At 39.7% G+C, this 23,756-nt stretch overlaps 3 protein-coding genes across 3 annotated transcripts in view; all 3 read right to left on the bottom strand.

The window, feature by feature from the left end:
- The window catches only part of LOC141011010 (collagen alpha-1(XII) chain-like), a 57,133-nt gene extending 44,136 nt beyond the window's left edge, over positions 1–12,997 (bottom strand). Inside the window, exons 1-13 of the mRNA XM_073484199.1 lie at positions 12,864–12,997; positions 11,327–11,432; positions 6,734–6,850; positions 6,476–6,619; positions 5,777–5,830; positions 4,243–4,506; positions 3,989–4,153; positions 3,572–3,745; positions 3,136–3,426; positions 2,413–3,015; positions 1,324–1,602; positions 960–1,235; positions 592–864 (exon numbers count right to left, since the gene is read on the bottom strand). Of these exons, the coding sequence (XP_073340300.1) occupies positions 592–864; positions 960–1,235; positions 1,324–1,602; positions 2,413–3,015; positions 3,136–3,426; positions 3,572–3,745; positions 3,989–4,153; positions 4,243–4,506; positions 5,777–5,830; positions 6,476–6,619; positions 6,734–6,850; positions 11,327–11,396 (2,710 nt within the window). The 5' untranslated portion in view covers positions 11,397–11,432; positions 12,864–12,997. The remainder of the gene's footprint in view (positions 1–591; positions 865–959; positions 1,236–1,323; positions 1,603–2,412; positions 3,016–3,135; positions 3,427–3,571; positions 3,746–3,988; positions 4,154–4,242; positions 4,507–5,776; positions 5,831–6,475; positions 6,620–6,733; positions 6,851–11,326; positions 11,433–12,863) is intronic.
- A 765-nt stretch (positions 12,998–13,762) lies between these two features.
- On the bottom strand, positions 13,763–17,335 carry cox7a2a (cytochrome c oxidase subunit 7A2a). The gene is made up of 4 exons (XM_073484143.1): positions 17,247–17,335; positions 15,967–16,056; positions 14,217–14,301; positions 13,763–14,031 (listed from the first exon to the last, which is right to left on the bottom strand). The coding sequence occupies exons 1-4, from the start codon at positions 17,262–17,264 to the stop codon at positions 13,973–13,975; spliced, it is 252 nt and encodes an 83-aa protein (XP_073340244.1). The 5' UTR covers positions 17,265–17,335; the 3' UTR covers positions 13,763–13,972.
- A 94-nt stretch (positions 17,336–17,429) lies between these two features.
- LOC141010938 (cell cycle control protein 50A-like) lies at positions 17,430–23,067 on the bottom strand. The gene is made up of 7 exons (XM_073484103.1): positions 22,582–23,067; positions 21,129–21,248; positions 20,504–20,611; positions 20,326–20,413; positions 20,016–20,159; positions 19,716–19,925; positions 17,430–18,568 (listed from the first exon to the last, which is right to left on the bottom strand). Exons 1-7 carry the CDS (start codon positions 22,828–22,830, stop codon positions 18,375–18,377), a joined length of 1,113 nt encoding a protein of 370 aa, XP_073340204.1. The 5' UTR covers positions 22,831–23,067; the 3' UTR covers positions 17,430–18,374.
- Between the last annotated feature and the right edge of the window lie 689 nt (positions 23,068–23,756).

Consider the following 23,756-nt stretch of genomic DNA (forward strand, 5'->3'; position numbering starts at 1 on the left):
ACTGTGAAACAATAAATTCTTTGACTCAGACAGTCGAAGATGTAAAGGTATTACCAAGGAGGCATATGGCTGTCAAAGTCTGTTCCAAGTCATTTCATGTGTTCTCAAGGTTTACGAGCATCCCCCACCCATTTCCATCTCGCAGCCTTCATGGGCGGCAAAGCCACCCTAACCTACACTGTGTGCCAGAAAAATTACATAATTACATCAAGTGCCACATTCCTGTCTTTTTCCCCCTAACCACAGCCCGTATACTCAACCAACCTCGCAAAGTAAAAGCTTAACTTCCTTCACTCTGATGTAGTCGCCTGTGCGAAAAACCAGATGCTACATTCTTGAAGGGACTTGAAGGGAGACAACTGACCTAATTTCAGTTTTACATCATGCAGGGTCTCATGAAACCTTTTTAAAAAAAATTCTCAAAAAGAAGCTGAACACAATAATTCATTGGTCCATTCAGCAGTACCCACTTGCTGAGTGCGCAGCCACAAAGCATGCTTCACATTTCTGTCACACACTGGCTACAGAGATAATCCTCCCAGGCTTCAAAGATTTCAAATTAGACATTAGGACTGTGACACTCTCCCTTACCTTCCAAGGTGGTTCCTGTGCCCAGAAGAGGATCACCCAGACCAGAGGAGTAGCGAGCAGTAACAAACAGCTCATATTCAGTGGCCGGTTGCAGGTTCTTCAGCAAAGCCTGGGTAGTATCTCCCTTGACGGATATCTCCTTCCTCTCACCACCTTCGGCAGGTTTGAAGGCAATCCGGTACTGAAGGACATTTCCTGGAGCAGCCTGCCATGCCAGTTTCATCGTAGATATAGTTTCATTGAAGACGCGAAGGTCACGAGGAGAGCCACGGACTGAAAGCAAGTACAAATTGATCAGACACTGATTCATATCCACAGCTTGATGTTGAAAAATAACTTCCTAAAAACACATAGTTATCTTGACTCACCTTCCTTGGTGGTGCCATCTACTTGCATCTGGTCCGCTACACCTGTAGAATACTCAGCAGACACAGACACACGGTAGGTTGTAATGGGGAAGAGCTCCTGGAGAACTATAGTCGTCTCTGGTCCAAGGGTTTGGGCCTCCAGTATTTCCCCAGCACCACTCAGTGGGAGATAGGACAGGCGATACCTGATCACCGGACCTGGAGCAGGTTGCCATGACACCCTGAAACTGTTCGTTGTCTCCTCTGAAACTCGTAGATTTCGTACCGTCCCTTGCTCTGAAAAGGAAAGAATATTTTAGATCCTAAATGTTTTCATTTTGATGACTGTTACAGCATCGGGTCAGCTCCAAGAAGTCTCTCTTACCTTCTAGAGTTGTCTCTTCACCAGTCAAAGGGAAACTGTCTCCTTTGGCATACTGAGCAAACACGTTGACCTCGTAAGCAGTGAGAGGGGTAAGGTGGGGCAGAACAGCTGTGGTGGTATCATGAGGCACTGCCAAGGAAATGTAGTCTCCAGTGATGTCTTCAGCCTTGCGGAAACGCACCAGGTATGACATGACATTGGCAGTAGGAGCTGTCCACGTGGTACGGAAGCTTCTAGAGGTAATCTCAGAGAATGCCAGGTTTGTGGGTGGAAGCAGACCTGAAAATATAAAATGACTTGTTATGAATGTCTGTCATTAAAAGGTAGCGCACAGCCCAAATCATGTAGAAGTTAAAAATTAGTACTACCACAACTGTGAGATTTATGGGGCTACAGTAGCTATATTTTATTCCTTTCTGCTCTCGGTCCATTGCCCCGGCCATAATTACAACCTTCAATTAGAGGCAGCAAAATGTTGTTGTAACCTTGTTAAGCCAACAAGGTTAACAAACGTAAGTTGCCAAGCATGGAAAGCTACACTCACTAAGTGGTGTGTGTTTTGGGACTACAGGCTTCAGTATCAATAAGCATGTTGTGCGGTGTCATGTCACCACTGGGTGGAACAGCCGTAGCTCAGAGCTGGGGTGGCCTTTTGAGTCAGAATTATGGTCATGTCAGTGTAACACCATTGTTCCAGTCACACAAAGTGTTCACAAATGGTATGATAGAGCTCATTCAAGAAGCATGTATGTGGTTTTGTGGTATGTTTACTGGCAGCCTATGGTCTTATGACTTGATTCAATTTTGCCCGCGCCCTGCCTTACAGCAATTTTTCAGCATTAAGCTGCTTAATTAGGTTTTTTCTAAATTGCATTGGCATTTTGCCATTACCTGTACTCCTAAAGAGCTTGCCAATTGACAGTCAGATGGTACACCGTCTGATAAGGACAGCATGGAACAACATGAAGGTACTGACATACTTAGCAAATGGCAGTCATCCAAAACTGATGCCAAAAAATTATGTCCATATTTTGTAGCTGCACTACAGGACATAGCTTTTAGGTTTAGATATTCTCTCCTTTTACTTACTCCTCTTTTTGATGTTGAGCAGCTCCTGTTCAATCCTCAGACAGATGGACTGAGTCAGCTCCTTGGAGATCCTTTGGAAGGCATCAAAGTCCTCCACCTCAAAGACGTGACTGTCGGCCGGGGGATTAGCAATGGCCTCCAGCTCTGACCTCACTGCATCCTTCACACCAACGGCAAAGATCTCCACATCGATATTCCTCAGGTTGGTTGCCGCATCCTTGAATGAGTCTGATGATTTTCCGTCTGTGATCAGGACCATGACGCGGGGAACATTCTGTCTCGCTCCACGGGCACCGATAAAGATCTTCTCCCTGACATAGGTCATGGCCCTGCCAGTGTTAGTGGAGCCTCCACGGTAGGGGAAGGTGCGCACAGCTTTGACAACAGCACTAATGTCATGGTGGGTGTTGAGGGCAAACTCAGTATGTGGGTCACGACTGTACTGGACCAAGCTAAGCTGGACCTTGCCTGGTCCAATGTCGAAGGAATTGACCAGGATCTCCAAGAACGCACGGACTTTGGCAAAGTTTTGTAATCCAATACTGTACGAGCCGTCAACCAGTAGCACCACATCAGCCTGCACATCCACTCCCAGAGAGCATTCTTGAAAAAGACAAGACATAATGGGTTTATTACAGGGCATGTGTGGTTTCTATGTTGAAACAAGGTAACAAGTGAGAGACTTTAGATATCTATGGAAAGATGCACAAAAAATCATCTTACCTGTTGACACCTTGACAGGCTGGGTCTTCTCCATTGCCATGATGGGTTCACTGGGAGTCAGACCTTTGAGGGCATACAGGGTGATCTCATACTCAGTCTCAGGAGAAAGGTCACGGACATTGATGGATGTCTGGGTGGCCCCAATGTACAGCTCTTGGCGTTTCATTCCAGCTAACATGGGGATGAGAGTGAGCTTGTAGCCGGTGATATCACCCAGGGAGGAATCCCATGTCACCCTCATCGACTTAGATGCAATTTCTGTGACCTGCAAGTTAGAGGCTGGCTCCACCACTGGGGAAAAATAGCAAGAAATGTATTATTAAAAGGGATTTCAAGATGTTCTTCACCATCAAAATATTTGCTGGGCCATTAGGTGTCCAAACCCTAGAACCTGATATAATGTAATAAGACATTTGATTAAGATCTTCTGACTTACACTCATCTCCGCTGACCAGAGAGCTGAGCTGCTCATCAACACCAGAGCACACCTCTGTGATGATCTTTTTCTGTACTTCTTGGATCATGTCAAAGTTGGGAACATTGTACACATGTTTGCTGTGAGGCGTGGAGGCCATTTCCCTGAGCTCATCCTCATCTGCTCCTTTGATACCTGAGTGGGAAAATGTGAAGAGCAACAACATCAACTCACATGTTCTTTAGCCAGTGGCTGCATGACAGATGTGGTAGGCTGTTGACGTTTTTAGAGGATTGCGTAGAAAACACAACGGTGCTTGACTTTTACGAAGTCAAATATGGATAATGAAATCAGTGGAAAATCAAATGGTTTCCAAGAACAGGCAGACTTTCACATGGGAGAGCACTATTCAACAAAATGCTGAATAATAAACCATACCTAGAACAAATATTTCCACTCCAATGTTCCTAAGCCTTTTAGCATACTCCTCCACTGGGTCCTGGGATTTTCCATCAGTGATGATCATGGCTACCTTTGGAAAAGCTTTCCTGGATCCAGCCGCCTCCGTAAAGATGTTTTGCAGGAGGAAATCTATGGCATCACCTTAAGACAGAAATGTGTGCATATTTTATTAATTCTTGTCTTGCATTATCTTATCCACATTCTTATAACATCACATTAAACCACCTTACCTGTCATAGTATTCCCCCCTTTGTATGGCAGGGAGTTGATGGCTTGGAGCAGGTCTCCTCTTCTGGTGTATTGGGTGAGGGGGAATTCTGTGCGGGTGTCTGTACTGTACTGAACCACGGCCACACGGGTCTTGTCCTCGCCAATGTCGAAGGCCCCCGCCAGTGAGGCGATGAAACTGCGAATGTGCTTAAAGTTTTCTCTGCCCACACTCCATGAGCCATCCACCAGGAAAACCAAATCGGCTATAGCACTGACCGAGCACTCTGGGCAAAGACAGTGGAGAAATAAGGGTCTGTCAGTTCAGAAAAAAATTTGCATGTTTTGATTGATGCAGATTAGGAAAAGTTGAAGCTTTACTACCGGTTAATGATTTGTATAAAAACATAAAATCCAGAAAAGCACATCCTTTATGCCTCAAATTAAAACATTTCCCAAGCCAGAAATGTGCCTCTAAAGGTATGACTGCAACAGCTTGGTATTGGAACAATATTTTTTACACTGGCCCATTTCTTCTCCTGTCTGTCTAAATAAAATCAGACCCTTGACACTTAGTTGGATAGCTCAGAGATATGCATTCTGACATCAAAGGATATATCAGCCAGAGCCAAAAAGAGGGCTAGTATAGTCATTCCAGCAGACGGAGGCAAAAATGTGGCTTTATAGACTAAACATTTAGCAGAAGTTCCACTAGCAATGTTCACTTTTATGCTTTCAAATCCTACAGGGCTTTAAATCATAGATGAAATTCTCTGGAACATCTAAGATGGCTCTATTGAAGTAATTGGCAGGGCTTATGTGGACGGACTTTAATCTTGATTCCCCTGGGTCTCATTGACTCTAAATTCAGCTCCTCACGTCCCCTAAGTCTCGTTCTTAGAAGGACATCTTTTTTCTCAAAATTCCCTGACCTAATGTTAAAATTGATGGCATCGGAGTTGGGGTTTAGTTGAACAATTTGGGTGGCTGTGAAATAATTTGAGTGCTTAACCATAAATAAGGGTTTTGAAGAATCTGGCAGTGTGGGTATAGTTTCCAGAAGAGTCAATGGGTGGGGGAAAAAGTGAGCATGTCCTCATGAAAAAATCCACACAGATTGGTCTCACGACATGAGCAGAGGACATGACATTAGATTAAGAACTGCAATCCTTACTACATCTTTTAACAGTTTAAGGGGCAGTGCTTGCCTCCAGGTGACTGACCCACTCTGCTCCTCTCCACTCCATGACGCATAACAGAACCAATGTCTCCTAGCTCCAAGCCTTCTTTTCTTTTTTTCTTGATGTGCCAACTGTTTCCAATTAAAGTAACCAATGTGTGCCTTCCCAATCACTGTCGGATCCCTGTCTGCTTACCGGCTGACGACCCCAACAGAAGGTCACATGTACGCCTGACCAAATTATTCCATGGGGAAAAAATACTACAATGACAGTCATGAAGGGGGAAAAAAAATATATTTCTTTTTAAAAAACAGAGAGCCATGTGTAGAAAAGGCCCTGTTCAGATTAAAGTTGACACTAAAGTAAACAAACTCACTGAGTGCAGTTGTCGGCGGCCTCCTGACTCGTCCACTGGTGTTACTGGACTGGACTGAAACACAGGAAACACTTGGTGAGTTAGCACTACACATTGGCACCCCCGCCTCACTGTGGGCTTTTTCACATTGGAAAAAGGCAAGAAATTCAACACATCATAAAAGCTGGTTGACGGGATCGAAACCACATGCACATGCACACAAACACATATCTTTATGCTACATTAGCTATGAACAGTGAACTATTCAAGAGTCAGTAAACAGATGTGATTCCTCCTGACTTTCCTATGTAATGAAAATGCTACATGGAATAAGTTATTCTCCTATTAAGGGGGAATATCACTTTCTATTACTAGCAGTCGAATATTATAACGATGTTATAGGAGGAGATGATCTGCCTGTCTGGATGGATGGAAAATGTACCTTTTGTGCTAACACACTAGCAAAACACCAACATTAAGGCAGTCTGGTGCAACATTTCCACAGTTTCTGGACTTTTATAGTTAAATATATATATATATCTATATATATATATATATATATATATATATATATATATATATATATATATATATATATATATATATATATATATAGATATATATATATATTTAACTATAAAAGTCCAGAAACTGTGGAAATTTTAAGGCATAACTTTTTTAAAACAATCTAAATTAACTCACTGTGAATTATGTACTTACTGGTCAGTTGTCCAAAGATGGGAATGCTCTCCTCTGACCCATCAAAGGAGTTTATGGACACTGAATAGTCCAAGTCAGGGGTCAGGTCAGTGATCGAGGTTGTAGTGGCATATGCATCAAGGGTAAAGTCTCTGACTGGTTCCTCTAGGAGAGGGAATTTAACAGTTAATCAACTGTTGTGGTGTAATGTGGGTATAAACTGTGTATACACTGGCAGGTTCAACACTAAGACACTGACAGTACTGACTTCATACTGACCTGATTCTGATGTGACTTGTATTCTGAAGCCCTCTATCCTTGACGAGGGTCTTGCCCATGACATTTCCACTGTGTTCTCATTTAGAATTTTAAATTTCAAGTCTGAGGGGGATTCCACTGCAAATAAGAGGTGAAACGCTGTTAAATCTCAACAAATGTAAAGCTTGTGTATGAATGTGGTTGTATTTATGATCAGATCAAAGTATCGCATTTTCAATCAAGCATTCACATTGATCCCAACAACAAACACTTCATGACTGAAGTGGACTCGTTCGTTGTTGGGGACAGACACATAACACTGATATCCATTTGTGAGGGTGACACGTGACAACATTGAAAAAGTGTGAGAAGCCATTTTGGAGTAAAATGGCGTTTGTTTGAGTTGCTCAACCAAGATGGCCGGCAACTCAAGCACTGGCATACACAACACACAATGTGCACGACATGACTCTACCAAAGTGCAAACATTGAGTGAACCATCCAACACATGCTGAGTGCAGTCATTACAACGCATGCCCCGACCACATACTAAACTGCTTTTATGATGGAGTTGATCTCAGCATGACAAAAATACAACAGTGACTTCATTCACAAGGTACCGATTATACAATGGAATCAAGGTTGCCATGAAGTTGTTGAAGTAACTCTTGACAAAATTGAACACCATATGTTATATATACATTGTATATAAACATATTCCAAAGACGAAAAGTGGTCTGTTGTTTATTTGGTTCAAACTCTTTAACACAAGTGAGTGGCACACATCCATTGCAAACCTGTTAAAAAGAATACACAATTTGTCGCAGGAGACCCTTGTGTACTTTTTCATTGGCAGCATAATGCATAAGAAGGCATGAGAGAACTAAATTGCTGTAGACCTCAGATGTGCTGTTATAGAGAAAGTGTACATTAAAATAAATACAGGAAAAACATATACAGTGTGACAAGACCACGCGCCTTTACACTTGACTTGATCACAGCGTCATGCATCATGTACATGAGAAAGTTGTTTGTTTGAACAACTTTGATTGACTGGACGGTAATTTCCATGTACAGTTGGGACCACACAGACAGAGATGACAAACATATTTTAAAATGATATTCTTTCTTACAGCGTCTATGCTACCAGTCACGGAAAAGGGCTAACGTTAATCAATTAATTGGAAGTGTGTTAACATTTAGTGTCATTTACATGCATTAAAAGTTCTAACAAAGTAGTTGGAGAGTTGTGTCAAACTACCTTTTTGGCAACCGGGTTACCAACTTTTATGTGATAAGTGTCATACAGTTTAGTGTCATACAGTTAGTTTTAAATTTCTGTCATTATTTCTTCATTCATTAAATGCTGTTATTTACTAAACTAAACTCTTGTTATGTTTCATGCGACTTGGCTCAAAACGTTATATTGCTATATAGCAAATGAGTGATTGATGAGAAAAACACAATAAACAACTAAAAGACAGAGGAGAAGACAGGATGAATGAAATACGTTTTTGTGAGGAAATTCATGATGTTAATGAGGTTAGCATTACGTACTTCGCACTGACTTGTAGTGCTAGGCCCAAACTATCCACAGTGGTACCATGCCTACCATGATGTGGATGATGAAAGATAAATGAGCATGCATCAGACAGTAAGGCATCAGCGAAGAGCATTGCCATGTGGGTGCATGCTAGCTGCTGAGTAAGAATGAGAGTGCCATGAGAGGCAAGAATATCATTGTAAAATACACTTTGAGGAGGAAGCCATAGCTTGGGACACACTGAATGCACAGGCAGATGACAAACAGGAGCCCACCAAATAGTTAAAAACTGGGATTGGAGGATCACAAACCTGGCATATCAACTCAAGGAGCCTGATGGACCGCATTCCCCCTGATTTCTCCGCGAGTACTCATCTCCAACATCAAATGGTAAGGGGTATGAAAAATTGTGTGGGTGTGTGTGTGTGTGGGGGGGGTGTGGGTGTGTAGAGGTCGTTGTTGGGTAGCGAGAAGCAAAACGATGGGTGGTGGATTGGAAAATTCAGATAAAGTTTTGGGCGAGTCTTCACTTGCATGAGCAACGCAGCTGCAACTCCGACGTTTGTTCAAGATGATATGAGCTCGAGGCACCTCAAGATCGATTCGATTTGATTTGATTCCGATTCAGATTGCTACAATGCAATTATAAAATGATCATGTTTTCTTTCTATGCATTTTTTAATTTCATCTCACCCGTGTGACCACTTTCTACTTTTAAAACACAGTGTATTTGTGATGATCCGTAACTAAATAAACAGATGAATTTACTAATGTACGGATTTAACGTTCCTAGGATCTTAAATAACAAATTTTATGCATTTCTAAGTGGTGCGAACCTGTGTATGTGATCACCAGACTGGACACACCTTGTTTGACGGGACTGGCTTTTTAAGAAACTTTTTAAGGCTTATGCCAAAGCTAACAAAATAGCCTAGCTTTGAACATAAACACGATGCACAATTTTACATCTGTTACATTTCCAGTTGGTTGGGGAAATTTAATTTGAATCGAATTGAATTGAATTTCCCCAACCAACTGGTTCAGGGAAACAGAACATACAGCTCGAACTTAGAAAACTGTAACAGGTAATCATATTATCGAGGACTGGGTTTCAAATTTCCGATTATTGACTTTTTTCTTCATCGAGACCTAATCCTTCAAGATTGCAATTCATCTAAGAATTGTTTTGGTTTTTTCCTTCCCTCGGTATGAGCATGTCATTACAATGTGTTACTATTTCTTTGACCATATGTCCTCCTGGTTTTAAAATATACTTGGGGAACAAAGGTAGTTTTGTCCAAATAACAATCGCTGGTATGTTATTTGGACCTTGTGGTTGCTCTTGTTATATGGATGTCTGTCCCATCAGTTCGTTATAAAGGACACCTCTGGCTCCCAGGGGTAAAGTCTGGCTACTGTTCTGTTAGTAACCTCAGTCTCCAGCAGGCCAGCTATCCTGGCCTGAGCTACTGCCAAGAGGAGAGACCAAGAAGAGGAGGAAAGAACACCGACTCTCCCAAAGAGGCAGGACAGATGCCAAAGCAATTCCACAACATGTGCTGACATTAAACATTACTGCATATTAACTTTCCATATGTATTGCAACTCAGCGTTTTTGCGAATGCCCGCAAAGAAGCCCGAGAAAGGCTCTTTGTCTTTGTGCTGTCTGAGGATTAATTTGCTATTCTCGTATTTCATCTTTCCATTCCGTTGGTGGAGATATGTGAGGGTAGACGTTAGACTCCTCTCCCCCTGCCAGAGAGCTTTTGAAGGGAAAAAAATCAGAATGTTTCCATACCATATTTCCATATTTGCCATTCGATTGGACTGAAACGATGTGTATGAAATTACTTTGAGTTATTTTCGGTCAAAACTACTCACAGATTTTAAACAGTCTATGACATGTTCTCACTTATGACATGTACAGCAAAAAGTATTTAACAGCTACTAAAACAGTAATATAAATGCACAGAATCAAAGTTGGGAAGTAATTCAAATAACTTCAATAATTTAAAGTGGTCTTAAAGTGGTTTTTAAGCACTTCTATTTTCCTTGAATATTTCCACTTATTCAGCTTTCTACCAACAAAATGACAACACTGCCTCTAAAATGCAACGCTGTAAAAAAGACAATTATTCCGAACAATTAAATTCACTTTTTTCACTTACAGTCAATGCATCACACTACTTTTTACACATTTCCAATGATGAATGCAGTTTAAACTTTTGATGTACCTTAATTTTACTCAACTTCCACTATTGTGCTATTACGTTGTTTCACAAAAAATTTAATGACTCGCTGCTGCAGCCACTCTTAAAACTATTTCAGAGAGGTTTACACAGGTTTACAAGATCCTACTACAACCTTGGCATGATCATAACAACTAAAATATATGTGAACCTGCATTTCAATGCCTAATTACCAAGAAGTTGGCAATCTTCCAAATTTTGCTTTGGAAAAAGTGCAGAGGCTTGCTGCCATAAAATTGAAACAGCAACAGCCCTGCTTAAAAATTTATGGGGGAACATTTAGCCATGAAGTGACTTTTGTTCTACTCTGTGCCCCGCTCTTTAATGCATTTAATTAGAAATTGGAAATGAAATAAACTTTACTGTGCTTGGTTTCTTATATTTGCCAAACCCAAATGAGAAAATTGTTCCTGAAGTATTGGTTTACACCATCTGAATTACAGCTTAAGTACAAGTAAATGGGATCTGGATTTTGACTTTACATCAAAGCTTGTAGTGGGGGTGCTGAAAGATAAATCTGACAAAATACGCTACAAACAAGGGATGAAAGCATGAAAATCATCAAGGAATCAGTCAGTAGTCCAAATGTGATATAGTCAAATAGCATACACATGAAAAATAATAACTTTATTCAGTTAATCAATACAAAGAGTTCATCGTCTATGTGATGACTCTCATTAAAGTAGACATTAACGTAACAGATTAATCCCTGTAACATAAATAACCAGTGGAGATGAATAAGTGAAAGGAGAGAAACAGGAGATAAAGAGGCAGAGTGGGATAGTGTATGTACGTGGAATGAGGCCAGGTGGTTTCATTTACCTTGAGCATCTATGGTGGACAGCAGGGCTGCAAAAAAGGCAGCCGCGGCCAGAGACAGCCCTATCTTCATGTTTGGCCCTTAAGGGTCAGCAGCACATCAACCAATCTGAGGACAAAGACAGAGAATGTGCTGAAGCTGCAGATCTATCATACAGCTCACTTGGTGGTGTGACTCAATGTATTTTTAATTTACTGCTACAACAAGACTATCTGATTAAGACTGAAGGATTCAAAGTTTGCCTTTAACTAAAAGCACATAATATCCAACAAGCTCAGAGGACACTAATGCTCTCCTTTTAAATATGGAATTAATACTGATCGCTCTTATTATATAATCATTGCTTTTTATTATGACAAAAACTGCAAGATCCATCTGGACTCTCTTACATAACAAGTGCCACACCTTGCTGCCTCCCGCTGACGCCCTCACCCTGAGGTGGGTACTTAGCACTCAGTTGGTATTCAGTAAATGAGGGATTGCAAAAAACATTTTACCACACGCTCATCTGTTTGATCTTCATAAGCACTGCCTGGAAATACATAGCCCTCAAGCTATCTTGATCATTTTAGTGGCTCGCTATGCAGCTCACTACATACAGTACAGTCTTACCTATGGTTCTCACTGTAGCCCTACAGGGACGGGGTCTGGGTGACCATGTAAGGTCCCAAAAAACTCATTAAAAGTCTGTAATATCTTATTTTTCATGCATTTCAATGTATAAAGGATTATGGACGATCTTAACTGCAGTCCTTTTTTATAGAAATCACAAAATTCAAGAAAAAAAATCAAGAAAAAAAAAGATTTGTATCTCAAATCTTAAGATTGTCTCTCCACCTCTTCTTCTATTTTGACTAGATGTATTTTTTGGGATTCAGTAACAGAGTTCAACTTTTACATGGACTCAACTCATAAAACAAAGAGGACTTAAATAGATTATTATAACGCAATCATTAGTTTATCTAAACTAGAATAATCTCATGCAATGTGGTTACCTTTGTTCTGAAGCAAAAGTGGACCACCAGTCTAGTCTCAACTCAGTTTCTTTAAACTTTTACCACAGGCTGTGCGCCCCGCCTGGTGCATATGCCCGAGAACTGCAGCTGCAGGGGCCGAAATTACTGTCTTACTGTACACAATTGGGGGTAAATCAAATAGGTAAATTACGCAAAAGGCACAATATATGTGCCTGCTTTGCTGCTGAAACATTTAAATCTTATAATGACCGCGCTTTATTGTCAGTTTCCAAACCAATGACTTGTCTTTGCATTTTCATTCAGTTCATTCCAATAACGTGGTTGAGCGTCTAATCTTATTTTTTTTTTATTTTTTTTTTTTAAGTTAAGTAAATGTGCTTGTCATAAAGCGTTCAATTTAAAAAAAAAGCATCAAATTCAAGGTGGATAAATCACTGGAAAACAGTACAAAACTGCGACAAAAATTCTTTCAAATTTGTAAAATATAAATAAGTTATTACTATTATCTATTAAATTTGCTGCAGTAACTCTTTCACAATGACAAAAAAGTCTTCCAACTCACCTATTCGACCCCTGATGAAAATATTCAGCGACCAAATGTGCGAGCAGCCTGCGTGAAGCCTCCCCCTCTGGAAAGTAAGAGAAAGATTTCAGGAGCTGTGGCTGGACTCCTCTCTCCTCTCTCTGGCTACTGGAAGCTCCGCCAGCAGATGTCCAAGAAGGAAAAGCCTCTTTCCAAGTGGGAAGAATCTTTCCACCATCGGCTACTTAATAGGGGGGCAGTTCCCAAACTCTCAGTTTACCATCATATGGGCTTCTTACGAAAGCCCTGCCTGTCAGTTGATGTATGTCCCCCGCTAAGAGCGATCCACTGTTTGGAAATTACATTTTTCCCCTGCATTCCTTTGGTCTGATGATTTAATGAGTTTCCAGTGCCAGTGTTGACTACACAGCAGGGTCACACTTGCCCAGACAACACGGAGAGGGGAAGTGGATTATACACGCAACGTTGTCCAACTTATTATAGAAGTTTAATTTTGAGGTTTGTAAACAGAAACCTATTGACTCTTGGTATCATAACGAGGTTATTTCTCATAATTCATTCAAGATGCTTAAAGAAACAATTACAAGTGGATTGTTGTCTTTTCAGAAGCGTATTTATAAAGTGGGAATCAATGGAAAATCAACTTGCGTTGAGAGGAAAAGTATTCAAGAAACAGTACTCTGCTTCTCAGTGGGAGAGCTCGTCTTGTTGGTTTTTAGGGCCCTCTAGTGGTCAAACCAAACATCTACACAGGAGCCTAGTTCCGACAGATCCAATCCAATCTGCTTGTTAAAATACACCGCTGCAGTCTCCTGCTCAACTCCAAATCTGGATGAAAAATAATACAAAGTTCTTGATCTATTTCCGAAAACACAACAGCTTAATATGAAGAAAAAAAAATAACGAGAGAATATCAATTCAATAAGATAGATATGTTTTTATTATCATTTTCAGCTCATGATTTGTACAATCAATAAACATTTATTTCAAACATTAAAAATACTGATATTATTGATAGGACAAATAATTTCCCAGTTTACAAATCTGCACAACAGAGTTGATGAATTACACACAACACGTCCATGATTGTTTCATCAGATGGTAAAGCCCAATCGGCCAATCCCATTTCACTGTGGCTTCTTGGGCATAGCAGCAGTAAACAGCTCGTACACAACATATCCACTCCCTGTGAAGAGATCAAAACAATCCTTGATGATGCATCGTCAAATTGCAGTCATTTTACTTTTAAAGTCATTTACAGTAATAACAACGGGGTTGAGCCACAGGTATGAGATGTGTTTTATCGAGAAGACAGACTGAGACATCTGGCGTGAGCCTGAATCATCAAATCTCAGACAATTGCTGACATACCAAACACAGTGAGAGTCATTGTGGCTCTGTACAGCAGAGCATCCTTTGAACCGCCCTTCAGATGGATGGGCATACCGTTGTCCTCCTGTTCAAAGAGCAAAGAATTAAGGCATGTAGTAATTTTAGACATTCCTACTTTAAAAGGGACAGTTCAAAACACATATTTTTCCTTTTACCTATAGTGCTATTTATCCATCTAGATTGATGTGGTGTCAGTTGCCAAGTTTTTGAGATGTCTGTCTTCTCCCGGGTACAATGGAACTTGATGGCCCACAACAAAGTGGTAAAAAACACAATTGATAAACTTAACATCAATGTTTCTTACCAGAACTCTAGTTCTGAGTCTGCTACTCAAGATAATCCACAGACCTTGTTTTTGTAAGGAGTTTTATGAAGCAACTATTTTCTCACGACCAAACTACACCCACCAACTATGTCATCACACAGAAAGAAGCATGCATCCACTCATGGATGAGAGCCTAAGCTAACTAAGCTAACCAAGCTAACTAAGCCAACTAGCGTTAAAGCTCAACCGAGGAGGAGGCCATTAATGTTAGCATACCATGCTGTCACAAGCAAGAGCCTCTTGTCCATAAATAGATGCATGTTTCCCTCTGTGTGATGATACGGTTGGTGGATGTACTTCAGTTATAAGATAAAATAGTTTCCACATAAAACTGCTCAAACAATGTCTGGATTTTCTTGAGTAATCAGGTCATGATTTCTGCAAAGAGACATTTCTGTCAAGTTTATCAAATGTATGTTTTTGGTGCTTTGAGCAGCACAAGCAGAGTGTCATCTAGTTCCATTATATGCAAGAGAAGGCAGACGTCTCTACAGCTGTTATCTCTAAGACTCTGCAACTCACACCAAAACTATCTAGATGGTTTCATGGTGCTACAGGTAAGAGGAAACATATGTATTTTGATTTTGGGTTGAAGTGTCCCTTTAAAAGGTACGTGAAGGACTTTTATCATAATGTGCTTCTGTTTCCATGGTATTCATATTTTTACAGAGCTCATCTCTGGTTAACCATAGCAATTAAGTGGTGGCGTACAGTACGATATGCAATGAAGCAGTGCTTGCTCTGAGATTTAGGAGCGAGGGTAGGTCATTTGTCAGTTATGTCTACAGTAATTTCTAGCGCTATGCAAGGATCAGCAAAGCCTGCCACATTGGAACGCTGATTTTGCAATGTTTTTTTTAATTAGCAGCTTGCAAGCATAATTAGTGTAACTCCAGCCCCAGCTACAGGCGAAGGTCATTTAAACAATGTAGGGGAAAAATCCACTGATACTTATCTGTCAGGCTACAAAGAGGATAAAATTAGATTCTGTCTCCAGAACCTGGGAATAAAGTAGAGACTTTAACATTATCATTATCAATATCATTGTCTCAGCCTTTGTCTCAAATTTAAACACAGACAAGGGAAAACAAAGTCTTAAAATTACAAGTCAAATGAGAACATAATTACATTTATGGGTGTAACAAAAGGTGCCCAAGTTACATAACAATTGTGGTCTCTGCTCTAAACTGTCTCATACCAACAATGCTTCACAAATCAACTGTGTACAGTTTTTGAGTGAAGACACAAGTTTCATTTCACATCTGTGATATAAATTTGTTCAGATATTTCATTCAAGTGTCAAAAAGACTGTTCTTCATAAGGTTACACTACTCTTACAAATATAAGATGGGATAACGGCGGGATCGAACACTTACAGATGTCATCCAAACAGATTAACCCTACCTGAAACAGTTTTTGTTTTTCCTTCACAGTGTTATCAAGCTGTCTGCGGGCACTGCTCGTGATGGTCCGCCTGGAAAGCTGCCGGAGTCCCTGGTGGTACAAACACTTGAATGAAGATTTGAAACTGAGTTTACACTGTTATAACTTAAGCATGACAAACTCTGGACAACAATACCATATAATCATCTAATTAACACTAAAACAGCGTGAGAAAGTGAAAGTATACATACTATACCAACTTTCATTAGCGCACACAAAGATAGTAAAGTTTCTATGGCAGTTCAGCAAGCTGACTTCAACTAGTGATGAGGAAAATAATTATTTCTGTAGCACTGAACAACTTTGAAGCAAGTGTGCTATAAATAGTTTCTTGTTTAAAACCATTAAATGGTAGCAGAGTAGAGAAATCGTGACATCTTCTGGCCAAACCCATGTATTGCATTTGTATTAAAGGATAAAATGCAAAACTCAAAGTCAAAAGAGAGGTCAAAGACACTGCTGTCATCTCTGATTACTTGGTTCAATAAAGGTCACACTACAGACACAATCAGTGCATATATGTTCAAAAATATTTGATGATTTGGCAATAGATTTTAAGTTGCCTGCTTTGGCAAAAAAAAAAAAGAGTAAATGGGTGGCAATCTCAATGAAGATTGCTTGTACACCTCAGTCTATTCGGTCCTATAAACTTATTCAGAACCGACCTTACCTGAAACCACCAACTTTACCTGAATTTTTCTCACAAAATCTGGCGTCTGGCTCTGTCCTCTCAACATGTACATACTTTCACCGAGAGCCTGACAAACAAGTCCCTGATACGTAGTGTTATGTGACAAAACGACGCCTGCTTAGTAGCGGTCACGTATTTTATGTTGAGTTGAAGCAAGATGTTTTTAAAGATGGATACCTTATCCTCACTAGTGTTAACTAACTTCAACATGACTCAACCTACTTACTTGACTTAATGCTTAACCTATCAGGTGCCTGGCGTCCTGTCAAACAGGGTAACTCTTTAGAAGTTATAAAAACGCATAAGTAACATCTTATTACAATATTAATGTGTATTTCTTAAATTAAGTAACTCCATTTCACATTAAGGCTTACCCTTACCTGCTAAGCTAGCTGGCTAACATTAGCTAAGTTTGAAAAGTTTAGCTCGGGACCGCTACTCTTAATAAGAATTAATCTAGCAAAAATAAGTATTAACATAATACTGATATTTTTATGACAAAACTGGAAGGTTTCATGGTAAAATACAATATATTAAACGACTCTCTTACCATAAGCTGTCTGTACATTTTGGCAAACTTCTGTGTTTTGGTTAGCTAAGAGGTAAAGGCACAGCACAAGGACGGACACTGACAGCCTGACTTCCCACAATCCCCTCGTGCGTCTGTCACATCCGGTCGCGTGGGATTGTTATTATTAGTATGTTACTTCACGAAAACGACATGACACCAATAGATTTTACCAAGTTGTTTAATTGGACCCTACAAACCTTATAAAAACTTCAAATTCAAACAATTTAAAATTTAAAACACACAATAAATCAACAATTTTAGAACAGAAGATGAAGTGAAACAAGGGGGAAATCCAACATAACAAATGTGACACTTTTAAAGTGCATATCATTTGGTTAAGAATGATGAACGCAAGATAACTTAACAAACAGGCCAAACTGTAACAGAATTTTTGTGCTCTAATCAGCCTTTGAATTAACAATATTGGATATAGTGGTGTAGGATAATTTTTTAATCATTAATAAGCATATAGTATAACTTTTAAAAGATGCCTTGTGACTGGTCAGTCTATTTATACAACCAGTCACAGCGGAGGATAGATAACCACACTTTTGGTATTACTTGTAATGAGTATTCGACGACTCTCCCAAAATACTTCATGTTAAACATCAATGCTTACCATAAGAATCGACAAACGAGCAATGATTATCCCATCCTATATTCAAGGTTATCGCAAAAACCACAGAGGTATGTCAATGAACTATAATGGTACATTCATCAGCAGGACATATTACAGTACATACTTTGGACAAAAACTTGCATTAAACATACATACATCCTTCAATAGTTAAGCCATTCGCAAAGCACTGCTAAAATAAAACACAGATACTTTGATAATGTATAGATAAATAGAAGATAGAAACTTTCTCTTGAGGACAGGAAATGACATTCTCAGCAGCTGACTCGAAGCTATATGCACAGAGACACAGACTCTAGCATCCGTCTTTTGCCTACACATAAATACAGCTTTTGATGAAATGCTTCAGACAAACAACAACAGACAATTGGAGACCAGTGTAATCACGCTAAAATCAACAAGCAGTCCAGAACGGACCCTTTAGGGTCACCCATGCATGCAGAGGCAGGAAAACACGATACAAGAGGTGTTTAGTTTTGAATATCTGCACTGTTGTTGCGGTTGTCATATTTGTGATGGATGATGAGCAGAACTACTCCCAGGAAGAAGCAGATGGAGCCCACAGTGATGTAGGCAATGCCGAGGAAGGGGTTCTTCCCTCCCATCCAGGAGATGGTGCTCAGGATCATCCGCTTGCGACCATCAAAGCTGAGCACAGGGTAATCTGATTACACATGGTTAAAGAAACATGACTGGATTAACTGTTTACACATCTACTTCTAACATACCCTGAACTGCACTGATAAAAATAAAAGTACAGAGAAGTATCAAGGCTTAATTCACTGAAAGTCAGTGAGTGATGAATTCAGTTATCGCCCAATCACTGTTTAGCACAAGGCTGTTTTTTTTTACTTTTTAATGGTCAACAATGTCACATGACTAATTGTCACTACTTTAGTACAACAATGGGTGTGTTCATAAATGGTTGCTCTGGCTAGAGTGCACTCTGGCACAAAGTGGACTGTTCTTGAACTCAGGGCACTGTTTGAATATACCAAATGTAGCGGCAGAGCACCAAGAGCACAGTGTTTCGTGAACTGATGGGTGAATTAACCGAAACAACTACAAACACACACTGGGAGGCTTGCCTTGGGTGATAAATTTAGAGGTATGGTCATTGTTGATGTGTTGTGTTGAAATGTTAACAGTATTTAGCTAACGTTACATTAGACAAGGGGACACATTTAGCCAATTTGTTTGAGCTGAGTTGTAGGTTAATGTTATAGACAAAATGGCAAAACTTGTAGCTTAATATGACGTTATTGGCCAACGTTAGACCCGTTGGTCAGTTTATACAGAAAAGGCACGCTCAAATTCTTTAACAATCATGCTCTTATTTTTGTGTAGAGTATCAGATTGGATGCCTTGTTGGTTTTAGGAGCTTGCAGGATGTGAACATGACTTTTATCTGGGGTTTCTTTCAAGAAGCTGGTTTACAGAGATATCTGGATAACTTTGCTAAATAAAAAACCCAGATCTCCCTCTAATGGAGCATCTACAAATATATAATGACCTGTTTTGGGTTTTGGTACTGAGGAAAGTTTTCCAGATAACTATGAAACAAAAAATAAAAAAGCCCCTGGCATGGACGAACAGAACTGTCATAGAGCAGTATTTGACGGTGTGCTGACAACAAGCAAAGTTAAATCTGTTCAAACATGTTGTTTAGGTGTTTTGTTGTTCACTACATATTAGTAATACCCTATGAAGCTTTATTTAGGCAAAAAAAATAATTTGCACCATCTTTACAGCCTAAGGCTTGCTCTAGTTTTGACTGTGCAGTCAAGTTTCTCGCTCGTTTCAAAGGATACTGTAAGTTATGTCCAAGATGTATTTGCCGCTGGGTAGAGTGGGGGTCGTGCTGGGCTTCTTCTGGATGATGCGATAGAGCTTGCGAAAGGTGGGCAACGCAGCCGTGCGCATCCACACAATGAAGTCCTCATTGATAAAGCCGTTGTTCTCGGAATCTGATGGGTCCAACTCGTACACTGGCTTCCTCCAGTTCACCGGCTTATTTGTGCCTGAAAATGAACAAGACAAAACTAAGTTAGTCACTGCAATTTAAGTGTTTCTGAGCTTAATAGATCCTGTGCACAGTTTACTAAAATCACCTTGGAAAGCTACAGTAAGGTTGTTGTTTCCACCAGGATTCCTGAACTTTACATGCTTGTCTGTCCACCAAGCAATGCCCTTCTTTACCAGGGGGATTGCATTTCTGGTGCCATTGGCATCAATGTGATATAGCTCCAGAGTGTCTGAAACAAAGAAGCATTACATTCAATATTGTTGCATTAAGTATATGCAGCAAACACGTTTTATTAGTAGGAGTTACAATGGTCGGATAAGACTTGAGCCCTTAGGGAGCAATAATCCTTAGATTGCTGTGGAGAAAAATGCAGTTATTTACCATGTCTCACTTACCATTAAAAAGGCTGTTAGCTATGGCCCCGCATGGAGCGATGGGCAGTCCCTCACTTGTACGGTACGGTTCACATTCCTTGCTGGGGCTCTATAAAAAGCAGTCATTGTTAAACCAATGCAAAAGGCATACATTGTAATCTCTTCATGTTATAAAAGTGTATAATTTACAAGATTATACCGTTAAAGCAGATCGGTCGCCATTCAGTTGGCTGTCATCCCTGGACTTGACATAGCGTCTGTGGTTCTGATAGAAGTTGGATAAGCCGTAGTACATGAAGACATTGCTCTGCAGGGGAGGGGAGATTGTGTTTTAGACGATGTGTATCAGTAAAGGCTTCGATATACTTCCATTTGGCATGCACAGAACTGAATTTGCTATGCAAATTTTAAGCAAAGGTTCACACGTTCCAAATGAAGCTTTGTTCATGTTGTCAGATGAAAAAGCTGTCCTTTTGATTACACTATGCTAAATTATAACCCATATGTAAGTTGTTCTTAGTGACACTGGTTTGTCTTATCCAGACATTGTTTTGATGCAGTACAAGTGGCTGAGAGCTTTTTATAAGTAATCAATAAAAGCCTTCGGAAAGTTGCTGGGCTGCATAGAATGATCGATGATAATGGTGGCTCCAAACAAGCCTTGAGTGTGCCTGTCTTTGGACTTAAAATAGATCTTAATGGACATTTAGTGCCAGAAGAACAGGATTTTTTTTTCTTTTATTGCACTTCAAGCAACGGTATCAATTTTGAAGCTGAAGGCATCTATTATTCATAGGGTCAGCATACTGTAAGCAGGTGCTCACCTCAAATGGCTGCTCCAATGTAAAGTGCACAGAGCAGTTACATGGTGTCGTGCTGTTCCAGCTGAAGTTCTTGGCACAGCTGGAGCATGGGCTAGAGTCACCGACACCAGTGTAATCAATCTGAAAATGAGGAGCTGATTAGTTGAAAAATAGCAGAATATAACAACAATTGAACAAATGAACATGATCCATATTCACTTAGGCCCTTCACTTTCTTAAAACATAACCTTTTCTATGAATTATGGCCTTTTGTACACTTGTAAACAGTTTTCAGGTCACTGAAAATAGTGACGCAGACACCCACATCCACTTCCTGATTGGGTCTTATCAGTGTATGTAGCATCAGTGGCAAATGTTAACTTTAAGTATGTGTTATGAAATTGGAGTATTTGAGTTGAAACATTGACAATCAGAAAAGCACAAACTGGCATTGATAATACAATGATGGGGAAGGGAGACAAAAACAGCCTTTAACAGTACTTTGATAAAAAATAGGGAGAATTCTGTGAAGAGCAGTCACGTTTCCCTGGCCCTGCCTTGTCATTTTTGTCCAGATTTCAGTAGATTTTACCCAAGTACCAGCCTAGTATCTGTAATGCCTAGAATACAAACTTAAAGTCAAAAAGTAAAAATTAAAAATTGTTCATTGTATATTTAGCAACTAAACAACCACCCAAGCCTGTTTTCAATCGTACCAGTGTACATGTGGACGGGGACTTATTAGCCAGTTTTATTCAGTACAAGTTGATAAAACTTATTCAGTCTAATTTATACAAACGCCCTGTAATATATTACACATTCATGAAGGTTATACTATTCATTTTTTGTTGTTTTTAAGAGGTGTTGATTCAACTAAAAGGGTCATTATGGAGGCTTTAGTTTCACAATTATTTTGTCTACCCTCAACTGTTTGTTAAACTGAAAAATGTTTCTAGCCTCATAAACTGGGTGTTATACAAGAGGTGTTTGTAACATTTTAATATCAATTTCTGGACAAAATACAGGAAAAACTTCTTATTATACTAATTTAAAAAATAAAAAAATCAACCACGAACTACAGCCTTAAAATTACCATAAAGCAATTAACACCCTTTTAATACACTCTCAATAAAACTGAACATTGTAGCCTTCCGGTGCAGTGTTATTATTGACCCATACATTAGTTTAGCTAGTTCGCCGCAAGCTACCTATAGGTAATGGACTGTCATCTAAATATATAGGGTCGTTTCAATATGGCAAACCGTCACAGTATTCAGAAATATGGCTAGTTATTTAGTTAGGTGTCACTTGTAATTTGTGTTCTTGTTCGTCATAACACAAACATTTTACAGTTTATTTACACGGCCTTCATAGTAACCGTGGCTGAAATGGACTGTGTAGAAAAACCTAGACGAAGCTAGTCGGCGGTGGCTATGAAGTTAACAAGAGAGACAGACTGTCATTGTCACTGTACCTCGAACTCTTTAATGTTGTTTGATGAGACAAACAGGCCGATGCCGATGGGGATGAAGATGAGACCGATAACGAAGAAAGCAGGCAGCACGGTTCCTGCCGTCAGGATAGGCTGCCAGGCTGGTAGTCTCTGCTGCTTGAACGCTGTGTTGTCCGGCTTTTTACTTTTCACGGCCCCTGCGCCTCCGTGACTCGAGGCACCCGAGGGGTGTCCGTCCTCTTCCTTAGCGTTGTAGCTTGACGCCATCATGGCTGCAATCCGCTCCGAGCAAAAATAATCTACTGTAGTTGGCAGCCGACAGTTTACAGTTGATTCCCCACGTCGAACAAGATGTAAAATCTCAAAGGAAAGTGTGAAACTGTCTAAAGAGTGACATTCACCCTCTATCTAATCCAAATATCTTCTCATTCTAGTATTGAGCTACCTGTCTTGTTAATCTCATCTGAGAGGAAGAAGCCGGAAGTCTCTGGGCCAATAGGATGATGCAACGTAGTTGTTACATCATCGCAGAAAACGAAGACGCCCCTTTGTCACATTGTCACAACATCTGATGCGATATGTATAGTAAAAGGAAGTGTTAATTATACAGTTTTACAATTAAATTCCAAGCATGGAAGCAAAAATTCTACAAAAAATTGAATATAAGCAATTTAACAGCCTATTGGGAAATTTTATCAACTATGGATTGAAATTTAAATACCTCTGACATTCAAAATTAGGCTACTCGGAACCACAAAGCCTACCTATTTGAACTTAAGTGGTTTGAATCCCCCTCTTTGAGATTTCCAGCAGGTATTTTCAAGTCATGAAAGTTTAAAATTTGATTTAACATTGTAAGTCTTTTCTTTTATTTTGCTTATCAAATTCAGAAAATTCAAATGTCCATTATTCAAAAAATAATCAGTCGAAGTTTATTCAGGCAAGTCAGAATGGAACTGATCAGACCTTTGATTGTAAAAGCAAGACTTATGCATGGATGAAACTCTCAGATGCAACAGAGCTGTCCTGTTTGCAAAGTTGAACACAAGTCTTCTCTCCATATTTGTTTTTCTTCTTTTCCAACATAAATTTGCATGTCACACTACTCTTTGTCATTACATTTATTTAAAATACTTTTCAGTACAAATCCTTTACAGAAAAAAATAAACATAATTTACATCAAAACAAGTATTTTG

Source organism: Pagrus major, chromosome 16 (genome assembly GCF_040436345.1).
Source record: "Pagrus major chromosome 16, Pma_NU_1.0".
Lineage (NCBI taxonomy): Eukaryota > Metazoa > Chordata > Actinopteri > Spariformes > Sparidae > Pagrus > Pagrus major.